This window comes from Hemibagrus wyckioides, linkage group LG13 (genome assembly GCF_019097595.1).
Source record: "Hemibagrus wyckioides isolate EC202008001 linkage group LG13, SWU_Hwy_1.0, whole genome shotgun sequence".
Taxonomy (NCBI): Eukaryota; Metazoa; Chordata; class Actinopteri; order Siluriformes; family Bagridae; genus Hemibagrus; species Hemibagrus wyckioides.
The window spans coordinates 9,892,627-9,906,628 of NC_080722.1; the positions used below are offsets into that span (position 1 = coordinate 9,892,627).

Genomic DNA, 14,002 nt, shown 5'->3' on the forward strand with positions numbered 1-14,002 from the left:
TTCAAAAATGGTAAAAGTTGAGCGATGGCTTTTGAATAATTGAGGCTTTAGAGGAGAGTGGGGTCAGACATAGCAGTTATTACATATTATTTAATCATATGAGTAAAATATCCTAAAGCTTCATGATGCATGCTAGCTATTTTTGTTTATTAGAAATAAAACACCATTTCTTAGCGTTTATTTTATGTTAATTTTAAAGGATATATAAGATGAAATGTTAAAGCCGACTCAGTTCAGAACTCAGATGTCTGTGACAGGAAGTTATATTTTTGCTATTGATTTTTATACAGTAAAGACACATGACTTTGTACGGTGCTTGCAACAGATGAAGCACTTTCACTTTCTTTGTTAAAACAGTTTTAATTGGGTTATTTCATTCTTGTGAAAAGGAAACCATTTTTTTCTCTTTTACATATTGTGTTGAATATCTTCAATACTTTTGATATTTGGATCACTCTTACAACCCCACCCAGGGTGTCCCCCAACTTGAGTCTCCAGGGATATTCTCCAGGCCCATCGGGACCCTGCGTAGGCCAAGCGGTTGAGAAAATGGATGGCTGGCTAGATCTCTGTTACAGCTGAAAGCACATGGTCAACCATCATGAAATCTGATGTGATGGCTCACCAGCTAATGTGTAGTCTAATAGACAGTGATCAAAACTAGCCTGCTTTTATTTGCATTACAAAATGTATATCTAATCTCATCTTCCTCCAGATGGAAACTTACTTTCATAACTTATGATTTTTGATGCTGCATTCTTCAGAGCTGTGATTAAGTTGGTGGTCTTTTGCAGACAGGCAGATGCTACTGAGCATGTGCAGAGTGAGCATCGTCACTGTAGCTTGTTGCTGATCGGAGCAATTGATATTGACCCCACTCTCCTACGATATGGCATATTGAACAAACAGCTGAAACAGAACAGGAGAGATACACCACTAGTGGTCAGTGTAATTTTATTCATCCCCTATTTAAAAAAGACTTACATCATGACTAACTCATTTCACAATCAAAGCATATAAACATCTATACTGATTGCTTGGATTGGAATTAGATTATTGCTTATAGTAAACTATTGAACATGTAATAAAATAGTTAGATAGATACATGCGTTTTCAGATGCAGTATTATTTGATGCTGAATATTTTTGGAAATTCTCTGTGTGTGGTTCTTCTGTTCACTAAGCCCTTGACCCGTAGCCTTGAACTCCAGGCCTTGATACGTGAGGCATATCATCATACCAAATTCCTCTTCCTGTGTGTCTTCATTCAACAGTCCAGCTGCAGCTGCCACACATCTCCCATCTCCCACCTATTCTCTCAAACTGACAATTTCAAGGAGGAAATTATTCAACTGTCCTGTGTCTTGTTGCCCAACACAAATGCAGGTGCATAGATAAGCTGCCTTAGAGTCTCACTGAATGACCCCTAGCCTGGTCAGTAAGACTTCACTTCATGTTTCATGCTGGTTTAGTCAAGGACGCGGATGTAAATCAAAAATTGAACGCTTTTGACACCTACCAAGTCAGGTCCCTACTGGAGTAACATCTGGACTCGGCTCTGGCTGCAAGGTTACTGTGACACTGAACATACTGCATGTGCTAAATGAAAGAAGAGTTGAGATAAGAGCCAAGAAAAAGCAAGAAATATCAGTGAGTTGAGGCTGTTTTGCACACATATTTGATGATAGCAAATTTTGTCCAGCGGTATTTCATTTCCTTTTTGTGTTTTTTTTGAAGTCCAAGCAGCACGGAACATATCATATATAGAGGACAAGAGCTTATAGTGTATGAATTTGGAAAGTTTTTGGGGTCAGTGGGGAGGAGCAACATGCCCCAATGAGTATAGCGTCCCATCACTATTCTTGGGTGAGCACATCCTTGGGCCATTATGCAGAGAAGATGTTTCTGTACGATAGACACGGGCACGTGACTCGAAGCAGCCAAAGCGGCTGGTGAGAACAAAGAAGTCCATCTTGAAGCTCTTGGTGAAGAAGGCATAGAGGAAGGGATTGGCACATGAATTGATAGGGTAGAAGAGCACAAGCAGTACCTTGGCATTTGACACGGTGATAAGCGGTTGCCTGAGAGCGGCCGAGATGGCGAAGAACGAGATGGGTGCCATGCACAGAAAGTCTGTGAAGACTAGCACGGCCATGCGCTTGGCCACTCGGGCGTCCGCACTGTCAGGCACCGAGGCAGGGTGCCGCACTGCAACATAGATCCGCACATAGCAAGCACAAACTGCCACAAAAGCGAGTACATTAAGAATGAGCAGCAGCATCACATAGACCTGTGATGATACGGTCTCTACATCCATGGGTAGACAGATGCTGGTCTTCATGTAGCTGCTCACTCCTATCACTGGCATTAGAGCAGCAAGCACCGAAAAGAGCCAACCAAAAGCCATGACTCCACATGCATGGTGTAACCGGATTTGGCGCTCCAGGCGCATGGCGTAGGTAATGGTATGCCAGCGCTCGAGGGTGATGGCTGTTAGCGTGTATACAGAAAGCTCGCTCGCAAAAACCGTCAGGAAGCCTGCTGTGCCACACCCTGCACCCGTTTGCCACCTGATGCCATAGTTGTAGTAGTGAGATTGGGTTTGTACATCCACTGAAGCAATTATCAGTAAGTAGAGGCCCATGCAGAAATCAGCAAACGCCAAATGGCACATCAGAAACCTGGGTACTGTCAGCTTTGTGCGGCTACTGAGGAGCACTAACAGAACTGTAAAGTTTCCCAAGACAGCCAACACACTGATAAGCCAGATGAGGACACGCAGGAAGGTGAAGCCCATGATGTCCTCGCACGGATTGAAGGCATCTGGCTCGGGGGAGCAGCTCACCTCTATCACATCCTTACAGTGCTCCTCGAAGAAGTATGGCTCCTGGTTGCGAACAGTGGAATCGTTACACAAATGGTTCTTCGCTGACCTATATGTAGACATAAAACATGCAGTAATTCATTCAGAATCACTTTGTTGATGTATGAACACTCACAGTATGACAGTGTGACCTTTTTACTGTTAAATTACAATTCATTTTAGTTAGTAAATTAAGCGCATTCATTTGAAGTGACCAATCAACCAAGCTAATAAATCCTCCTGGCTATGCCGTAATGATCACAGGGGGCTCACTTTGCTATGCATAGTGACCACAATGCATAGCAAAATGCACCTATAGCGTTGTAGGAAATAAGCAACCATTTTGGACACAGGATCAGCTCAACACTATTATCAACATGGATTCCTGAAGTCAGGTGATCCACCGTAATATTGCTGCTTTACAAACTCTTTGAGGTGGTGTTTTATTATATTGGGCATGTAAGTGTGTATCACACCTTCAATATAGAGAGTGACAGTGGAATTCTAACAGGGGAATAACTTAAAGATCTTATGCACAGCTTTGTGCTTGGCAGCCTGCAAGCCTCCTAACAAAACAGAGCTATCAAAGAAACTGGAGTTTGGGAGAAAGATCACGCCCGAAGCTCCACTTGCTTCCTAGTTAACTCCATATTAAATATATTATGACATTTTGACTGTGACTAATATAGTACACTATTTTGGGTGTTTTATCATTTCGTGATCATGTCCAAATGTATAATTGAGAATATAACAGCTATAATTTTCCACTGACAAAACAGCTTAGGCCCCAAGTTAGCATTATTTATAGGCCTACTTGTGTTTGAGCTTTGGATCGATGCAAGAGAAAAGTCAAATATCTTTAAGACCTCAATAATAAATGTAACAGCTTTGATCATCGAAATTTCTTTCTTTCTTTTTTAATTAAAATGTGCACAGTTAGGCAGAAAGACGATGTCTGAAGCCTTGGGGAGCATTTGCTTGGCTATCTAGTGCTAAATAGTATGGAGAAGACTGTACAGGTGGTGGGTAAGGGACACATGGAAACAGGAGATATTGGAGTTTAGAAGAAGTTTTCTAAGCTGGTGCTTTAGATGTGGTCTTTCTCCCAAACTTTGATCAGAACTCCATTGGGGTAGTACTGTAGTACAGTCTCAGGGAAAGTTTTTAAGCTAGTGATCACAAGGTTGTGATTTCTGATCCAAAATCTGCTAGCAAGCCACAGTTGGGCCCTTTAGTGTTGCCCTCAACCCTTTATAGTATACTTAGATTGTATCCTGTCTCAATTTTAAGTCCCTTTAGATAAACCATCCACCAAAGGGATAAATGTGAATGTGGTATGTGCACCATGACTCTGCAATATTGCTTTACTTACTTGTTCTTTTTGAAGTTTTTGAAGGCACAGCAGTGGCTGGGATACGTGAGGTTGGCCTGAGTGAGCTCGGCGAATATTTCTAGATTGGGTAGCCATCTCAGAGAGTAGACTGACGTGGCAATCAGCAGCCTGAGTCTCCTCAGCATGTTCTCTGGTAAGGAACTGATTGCAGTGCGGGAGATGTCCCTGTACAAACAACAAGCACATCTGCCTCAGGTAAATATCACTAACGAATGTGGGTATTATTCTCTCTAGCTTGAATTTGCAACTGATTATGCATGTGATAAAAAAAAAAAAAAAAAGGATTTTGTTTTTAACTTTATTCGCTGCACATGGAGCCAATGCGCAGTAGTTACAAGAGACAATAAGCCTTCCTGTATCGAGGAAGAACGAGAAACTGGTTTACTCATTTATAATAGAAATCTAATGCCAGCTGTAGACTGTAATATATGTTTAAGCGAAGCACATTTCTGCAGAACACTTTCATTAATTTTTCATTAAAATCTCTTTGTAAACAGAGCTCTGTATAATTCACCCTGCTTTTTCATGGGGTAGAATTTCAGGGCTTGCCTTACCAATGTGGATTTAATTACGCATTGATATCGTTAAACTTTCAGTAAAGTATAAATAACTGAAGCTACTTTTTACTGTATTGCTCCAGTGTAACAAAGCCAAATTAACTGACTTATGTAATACGACATTTTTCATGTTAGTTAGTAAAATTTTTCTTATATATACGGTATTTATGCATTTTATATTAATATTTACTGAGCAACTGACCCATAGACCTGATTAGATTATGTTTGGTTTTTCAAGTAAACAAGTTTCAGTGCAGGGAAACACAACAGTTTACAAGACAACAGTTTGGATGATAACCACGTAAAGGGAACGCTGTGTAGGCAGGGGTGTAAAAGTTCTTGCTGGACTGTGTGATGCAGCTGGCGGGTTGAATTGTTGTTGACTTTGAGAGTTGCTCATGCTTACAGAACGAGAGGGCCTTCAGCACCAAGAAAGGCGTAGTTGTGGATACGCTTCAGCTGTTGGTTTCCCATGAGAAACCTGGGGGAGGGTGGAGGTTGTGTCAGAGATGAACTTTTTATAGAGATGTTTTTATGTATGTATTTATAACAAAATAAAATTTGAAGAGCACTTACAGTTTCTCTATTTTGGTGCCATTAAAGGCATTTCTGTCCACTTCAGTGATTCCATTCTTTGTCAGTCTCCTTTAGGATGTGATAGCGGTAGTAAAAGCGATATCACACAATTTTTATTACTGTACCATAGCCATTCAAATAAAGGAAGAAGTGGGTTTATGATCCTCCACGCAGAACATACTTACAGTTCCGTTATTGTACCACTGGTAAGTCCTACAAAAGCATTGCTGGGGATCACTTCAATATGCACGTTATCTTCTAGGTCACTACAAAGCAAAACAGCCTTTAATAAACACTTTATAGATACTATCTAAGATATTTCTCAAATGCATAGATTAAGACTACTATCCTTGATATATTGAATGTTTTATTTCGGATAAACATTCATACAGAAATGTCTATACACAAATCTATATGTATATCTATACAAATATACACACACTGTAGAAATACTGTACAGGAAAGTATTAGATACATACAAGAGGAATTCAAAAGCAGTAGACTGGACATTAGAGAAGTCAGGTAAGACTGTGAGGCCTGTGTTTGAAATAGTCCTGCAACGTACACAGACACACTGATGTAGATTTAATGAAACTAGTTCACACTATATTCTGTAGGTTTCCTGTGAGACATTTGTTTGACAGAGTAATGAACTGTGTTTAGGACCTTCTGCCTTTTACTGAAAATTTACAGAGATTTTCACTATAAAGTTTAGACAGAAACCCCAATGGGAACACATTCCCTTTGGCCTAAAAGAATACAGAAAAAGACATACTCACAGATATCTCAGTTTTGGAAGTCCCCAGAATGTGTTTCTGTCCATACTGACAAGGTTTTTGGATTTGGTAATAGTACTGTAATGAAGAAAAGCATGTAAAACATTTTCATGTGTGCTATTAGAATTATTGTTAATAGTGTTGTTTTGCTGTTTCTGTTGCAAAATACAATTCCTTGATGAGGGAATATAATAGCACCACCGGTTCCAGCTAAAAAACGTACATTTCTTCCAGTTTAGTCAGGTTTTCAAACGCGTAGGCTTCGATACGCTGGAGGACGCCGTTCTCCGACACCATTCTGAGAGAGTGATAACAGCCGTAATGATCATTTCACACTGATATCATCAGCAACACAAACAATAATAAAGCAAGTGCTAAAAGCCTAATTTGGTTGTAGAAAAGTACAGTTTACATATCTGCTAGATGTTTACCCACTTAATGATCTTCCTGAGGAAATCACATTTGCAGTATTAATCCACAAATTTCATTTTTAAGGCCATGTTCTGAACCAAGGCTTGCGCCTAATTGACAATGTATGTTCTTCTCATGACTGCTGTATTTCTGCAATTCATATCTCATGTGTTTTGTCCCTTCTCAATATCCAAGACTAAACATGTTTAATCCAGACTAAATACTGAATATTTACGTGAGTTTTTACTCTGAAACACACACACACACGGAAAAACACACGGCCAATAAAGTAGGTCCTTAATATTTTTACTCACATTCGCTTAAGGTCATGAAGTGATGACATGGCTCTACTTGGAAACATGATGATCTGAGTCAGCTTGATCTCCCTAACCATAAACAAAAAGCTTATTATCCAATGACTTTCGGCATGTAATACATTAACAGAGTAAAAAACACTAAACAGTTTTGGCATTAAACTTATTACATTTATTTCTAGATACAGTGTTATTAATATATCAATCGCATGAATGTGCTAGAAAGTACTTTTACCCTCACACCTGCAAAAGCTTTGGACAGCGTTACAGTGTCACACTTGTGGATCATGTAGACACAGGTCTTATTGTCAGACTAGCAGTGTGTATCTGGGATATTCTGAAAAGGTCTAAATAATAGAACAGGATAATTTTTTTTTTTTCCCCAACCCAACCTTTCCCCATTTCTGGTATTTACAGTCCAAACGATATCTTTACACACTTTTATATGAATATTTTATAAATCTAACTTATATTTTTTATGCCAGATGCAATATGCAGAAAACAGATGATAATGCTCATCTTGAACCCAGTGTCAGAAGACATTAACATGGTATGGAAAATGCCATATTTTGTTGTGAGTAATAAAAACCTTATCACGTTATAACTGGCAATTACTGTAATAGCTAAATTTCACTAAGTGTGCTCTAGCTACCGTAGTTTCTTCTATCGTAGTTTACGATATAAAGAACAACCTGTTTATAATCGTTCGAAATCAGTTCTTCTCACACCAAATGCTGACATTAATACCAAATATAAGAAACACCAAATATAAGACAAACGAAGGACACAGAATTATTTGCAGATTTATAAGGTCGAGCAAGTGGAAATGAATAAAATGTGTGTGAGATATCAACGTTTTTGATGCTCCCATAGACCTAACAATAACATGTCATGAAATAATACATTTTATGAGACGTATATATATCAGGTGTTACTTGTTTATAAGGTGAAAGTGATTATAAAGCATTATAAAGATGCCTGAAGACGTGAGGATGTAGAGGTTTGTGTCATAATACCAAATAATAACCCATTCGCTCATTAGAGAACAAGCTGAGTGTGAGCTTGAAATTTTGCTGACTTATAACAGCAAATGATGTCTTGCATGGCATGTTTATGAGCAGTTTAAGTATAGTGCTCCTTAACATTTTTACACAGCACAAAAAACGTCAGAGTTATCTACTTATCTATTCCACCAGATGACAGTTCTACTGATAAACTGTTCATATGCACCAAATGGGATAGATAACTAAAAGAAAACATGAAAATAAATATGGAAAATTATTAATATTACATCTCATTCAAACAGCAGCTCCAGATTAACAAGAAAAGTACGATGATGATGACGATGACTGTGAGCAATGGGCTGACAAGACATGGCATGCAACCAAATGCAAAAGAACTCCAAATAGTAAATGTTCCCTTCATGTTAAAGTGAGGAGATGAAATGCCGGGTCCAATCAGTACAAAAACATTAACTTGAAAAGCAATTGCGTCTGGACTTGCCTGTGCAAATATTATATGCATTTGTTAGATTAAAAACAAAATGGGAAGGAGAGTACCTATCATTTTCTACAATATAGAATGCCAGAGACAAGTACAATATGTGCAAGTGTTCTCTTGTCTTCTTGTTTGAATAGATTGATTCATGGGAGATAAAATAAAAAAAGAAGAAGACGTAATGAGAAGGATGGAAATCGTCTCATTCAGATGGGTGGCCTAATGTGAAAACAGCCTTTATGGAAAGTATGATATCACTGAATATCAGTGGTTACTGTAGCATGATATTTACACACACACACACACACACACACACACACCCTTCTGTGAGTTCATTATTGAAAGTACCTGCAAGTAAACATTAGTTCAACAAGCTTTGTTTGGGCCCCAGTATACCACAGCAAATAGATTTAATCCTAATATGCTTGTAGGGACAATTATTAATAAATATTAAGAGATATTTGTTTTAGAGTTTTAGTTTTACACATTTTACTGTACAAGGTCCTCTTGTTATTTATAAGATATTTCCTAATTCAAAATTCATATTAAAATTTTATTTGTCACATACACAATCATACACAGTACGACATGTTTTTTGCGACTGTCCTGTAATGGAAATAAAAATGTGAAACTAGAATATAAAATATAAGAAAGACAATTTGAATAGAAATGTTAAAAGTAGAATATTAAATATAAGAAATAATTAAAATAAAAATGTGAAACTAGAATATAAAAGATAAGAAATACAATTTGAATAGAAATGTTAAAAATAGAATATTAAATATAAGAAATAATTAAAATAAAAATGTGAAACTAGAATATAAAATATAAGAAAGACAATTTGAATAGAAATGTTAAAAGTAGAATATTAAATATAAGAAATAATTTAAATAAAAATGTGAATAGAATATAAAAGATAAGAAATACAATTTAAATAGAAATGTTAAAAGTAGAATATTAAATATAAGAAATAATTTAAATAAAAATGTGAAACTAGAATATAAAAGATAAGAAATACAATTTAAATAGAAATGTTAAAAGTAGAATATTAAATATAAGACATAATTAAAATAAAAATGTGAAACTAGAATATAAAATATGAGAAATACACTAGAAGAAAAGAAGAATCTTCCAGTATATTTCTCATATTGTATATTGTTATTCATGACTGCTTATTCTTATTTATTATATCTTTTTATCTTTTTATCCTAACCTTTTTTATCTGTTTTTAATCATGCAAAAAAAAAGACATTTATTACTTCTGCTTTCTCTCTCTCTCTCTCTCTCTCTCTCTCTCTCTCTCTCCCCCTGTGTCTTAGGGATATTCTAACAGTGGTTCACATGGGTTGTCAGCATGGGAATGTGTCTGGATTGTCTGCGGTTAGGATATTATTCAGAATGAAGGGAGACATCTGCAGCTCTGTGTCTTCTCTATCAGCTCCTATCAAGCGCAGAACTGTATGTTCTAGCTAAGTAGCAAATTTGTATTGCTCAGACACACGGTGCAGGGCTCCTGTATCCGTCCCTGCCCTCACCCAAAAATGGCTAAATAAAAAGTAGCCAGATTGAACATAAAGTCCTATTCTGGAAAGCTATGCAGAAATGCAGTATGGTGTAGCTTAAACACTGTGAGGGATGACCCTGGGCTTAAAGCTAATGGCTACAGAGGCAGGTGTCTTCTGAGGGTGACGTCACCTGATCTGAACACAAACTGCTTACAGAAATAGAAGCTACAACAAACCACCCAGCCCTAATGAGCCTACGTGCTGAGCATGTGCTCTTCTTTTCCTCCTTCCCGCTCTTTCTCAGTCGGAGCCAAACATGCTGAATGAGAACAGTTTCTTGTGCTTGAAAAAAACAAAAAAACCCCAGCAGGATTTTTTTTTTAAATGAATGAAAAACAGGCTTATTACCACCCACCCCACCAGTCCAAGGCTGAACTGTGTGCGTGTGGAGTCCAACAACCTTGAGATTGCAAAATATATGTTTCAGAAATCACAACAGCAGCATAATTTTGTTGTCAGTCAAAATTTCTCAGAACCAAAAACAACAATCAGCTTGCAAAAAATAAAGGAATGTTACTGCTGTACAACAGGTTTTCACGAGAAATGTCATCTATTCTTTCTCAAATTGCTTAATTGCATATTTGTTGCACACATTCTATATACTTCTGCAAATATGCTGTTTTTAGCTTGTCTTATATTTTAAGCCTTCTGTTCCTTTAGGAAGAAAACACATTTTTATATTTTCAAAAATGTATTTTTCCAACCTCCAGCCCCTTCAGAAAAAAATTGCTCTTTAATTCTTCACCTAGTTTTATTGTACATTTCTATACTGTTCATGTTCATGTTCACATTTCTACCAATTCTGCATCATTAAATACAGTATTTGTGCATGAACATAAATAAACTCCTATGATGTTAATTAGACAGGGTATCGTAACAAGTGTGTGATGTATAAAGTGCATATACTTACACGTATGTGGTATTTTTTGGTATTTGGCATGGCATCTGATGCACTTTACTGCCAAGACACAAGAAGGAGCGAGTTGTCCCACTGGCCAAACAGGCATAAGATCCTAAAAACATGTCCCCTGCGTGCATCATGAGCCAATAGAGCATGAAGCGCAGCATGGCTGACCAGACCATCTTCTTCATTGTTATGGAGAAGTGCACTCACAGTACGCTCTTTCTGTCCTGTGTGGTTGGCGATGGTTTATTTAACTCTGTTAAAGCCTGAGTAAGGCCTTCAGTGCTGTGTTCCTCAAGCCTCCATCTCCACCCTCCAGGTAAGACTGTTATGTGGATTTGTTGTGCTGGGATGCTACATGTTGAGAGTATTGTGGCTGGAGTTGTGGGAAGGGCGATTCTTGCTGAACAGCGTGGTTGGTTTAGAGTACTACAGCCAAAGCCATTGAGGACCTTGGGAGAGACGACCTCTGATAACAGCCGTATGTAACGCTCGTTTCTATTCCCAGCCGCCTTGCCCTCCTCCTTCTCCTCCTTCTCCTCCTCTACTCCAAATCTCATCCCTCTCTTCACAATCCTTCCTCCCATTTCTTACCAAGATCTTCACACACAAACATGGCCAACATGCTAGCATTCACTCTTTTACTGACCTATGGTAGAACCAAATCTCTTTTTTCTAGACATTTCTTCAGAGGAGAGATTTTGACTAGCTCCTTAGACAATGATTTTAAAACTAACATGGTTGGCAAGACACAATGCTATTTTTTATAGGATAGAATAATATGTTCTATGGGCATTTAATAATATATCTAATAATATGGGCATTTGAGGTTCTGTGTTGACCTGCACTGTTTAGTCTTAAAATTTTCACTTGTGTGTCAAAAGGACATGTGATAGCAGCGAACATCGTGTTCCCTTACTTTCTTCAGCAACTTCCTCTGACTTTAAACGCAAGTACAGAATCAGGGTAAAATATGACAATCAGGATCAAATCAGATTACACGACGGTGTGCTTTTTCCAAGGAAACACACACACAATTAGTCTGAATAGAAAATATCGCAAAAAACAGGACATGTCAGAGTTAGAAATAATGATTTTGATGGAAATTATGATTGTTTTCTTCAAACTTTGCCTTCATCATCATCAAAACCCACCTTTTTCAGCAATTATAGCCTGGGCATTCTAGCTGTCAATATTTCAAGATAATTTCACCCCATGCTTCCTGGAGCATCTCCCAAAAGATGGATTGGCTGATGGAGTCTTCCTCTGTAGCTGAAATCAAGCTGAAATTTGCAAGTGATCCCAAATTTTTGAGCGGTAGTGTATATAATCATACAGAGTAGGACATGCAGTGAAATGCTTTATATGACTGCCTGTGTTGTAACAATAGAGTAAAAATAAAAAATAGAGTAAAAAATGGAATCATAATTCAGCTGTACAGAAGTATAGAAACAGAAAAAATTCTAAAGTTTAAAGTTAAAGAAAAAAAAAACAAAAAGCAAAAAAAATATATAAAATACAGCTGATGAATAAAATACAATGATTCCATTTTTTACATTAAACGTTTCTGTATGTTCCATATTTATTTCACTTTATCTTATTTGAATCTATTTGAAGTACACATTTTATTTATGCCTTTTTGTGTGTGTATGCCATTGGAACAGGTTTAATTTCCCCTTGGGATCAATAAAGTTATCTGATCTTATCTGATCTAAGTTGCGATCTTCCAGTAAAATTAAGCTTGCTTTCGCTGCTAATTTCCCCTAGATTTTAGTCAGAGTGTTTTCTTTAATGTGTTCTGACTTATCTACAGGAAATATTGATACTCTTGGTGGTTTTGTGTTGGTTTTCCCAGTACTATATCTTTATGTTCTCTATATACACTCACTGATCACTTTATTAGGAACACCAGTACACCTGCTTGTTGCCCAGGTATCCAATCTGGCAACCATGAGGCAGTAGCGCAATCCATAAAATCACGGAACTAGAGTATTTCAGGAATTGTTCCAAAAGTTTACAAAAAATGGTGCAAAAAAAAAAAAAATCAATCAATCAATCAACAAAACAATCAATCAAAAAACTTTCCAGTGAAGCAGTTTTACTGGCAGAGTTGCTGTTCATGAGACAGATCAGAGCAGAATGGCCAGGCTAGTTCAAGTTAACAGGATGGCTACAGTAATGTACATGCTTATGCTAGCATTCAGTACTCAGTTTATGGTCATTTAGGTTTACATTCAGACCAGAATATGAGGTCACTTCGATATGTATAGCTGCCCTTAGGCCATTGGTGTTCACTTTTACTCACGAGTCTGGGGTAAATGTCATTAGCTTTACATTACTGGCTAATCTGTGGTCGTTTTTATTCGAGGAAATGTTGTTTTCATTAGCTATGCTGTTTGTTTTTAAATTTAGGTAAACTTTGTAGTAGATTTTCTAAAATCTGCAAAGAAATATATATATATATGTATATATATATATATATATATATATATATATTTTTTATCTGCTCACCTCTCTCAGATTTTTGTAGAATGTCAGTAGTAATATATTCCTGCTTAATTTATGCCTCAGCACAGCCTGCTGATCACAGCGTGACCCCGGGTTGGCATCAAGAGGCTCCTTGCTGCAATCATAGGAAACCAAAAGATTTAGTGTTTTCCAACAAAACACTTTTTTTTTTTGGCTGACTGTAACTTGTCCTTGACAATGCCACACTGTTTTAGCCTAGTGAATAGATGTGCTGTTAGTAGATTTAAAGATTTAAATGTCAAAATGATTAGCTGGATGAGACGGTGTGCCACAGTGTGACTTGTGAAATGAGATTGCACAGAAGAGTATCGGAAAGCAACAGATTAAGTTTACATTTATTTTTACATCATTTGGCAGATGCCATCATCTAGTGCGAATTTCAGAAGTGTTTTGAGGCCTCTTTCAATGAATATATCGATACTGGGTCATTGGTCATGGATGAAGAGTACCATTAGTCTAAAAACTCTGTTGGTTGGAGATACAGCAAGAAATGCACAACTTTTTTAAAAAAGCAAGTGCTTGTTTAAGTATTTCAGGAAGAGGTAGATCTTTGTTTGAAGACAGCCAGTGACTCAGCTGTTCGGGCATCTAGGGGAAGTTCATTCCACCACCAAGGTG

The 14,002-nt window shown here is 37.3% G+C and overlaps 1 protein-coding gene across 2 annotated transcripts; it reads right to left on the bottom strand.

Annotated features, from left to right (window-relative positions):
- Nucleotides 1–1,142: 1,142 nt before the first annotated feature.
- On the bottom strand, nt 1,143–11,317 carry fshr (follicle stimulating hormone receptor). 2 transcript variants are annotated; one of them, XM_058406117.1, is made up of 10 exons: nt 10,862–11,317; nt 6,890–6,961; nt 6,388–6,462; nt 6,168–6,242; nt 5,868–5,942; nt 5,574–5,654; nt 5,389–5,457; nt 5,219–5,293; nt 4,235–4,420; nt 1,143–2,932 (listed from the first exon to the last, which is right to left on the bottom strand). In XM_058406117.1, the coding sequence occupies exons 1-10, from the start codon at nt 11,041–11,043 to the stop codon at nt 1,810–1,812; spliced, it is 2,013 nt and encodes a 670-aa protein (XP_058262100.1). In that variant the 5' UTR covers nt 11,044–11,317; the 3' UTR covers nt 1,143–1,809. The 2 variants fall into 2 exon arrangements, with proteins under 2 accessions (XP_058262100.1, XP_058262101.1); XM_058406118.1 differs by lacking the exon at nt 5,868–5,942 and having other exon boundaries at nt 10,862–11,316.
- Nucleotides 11,318–14,002: the final 2,685 nt, after the last annotated feature.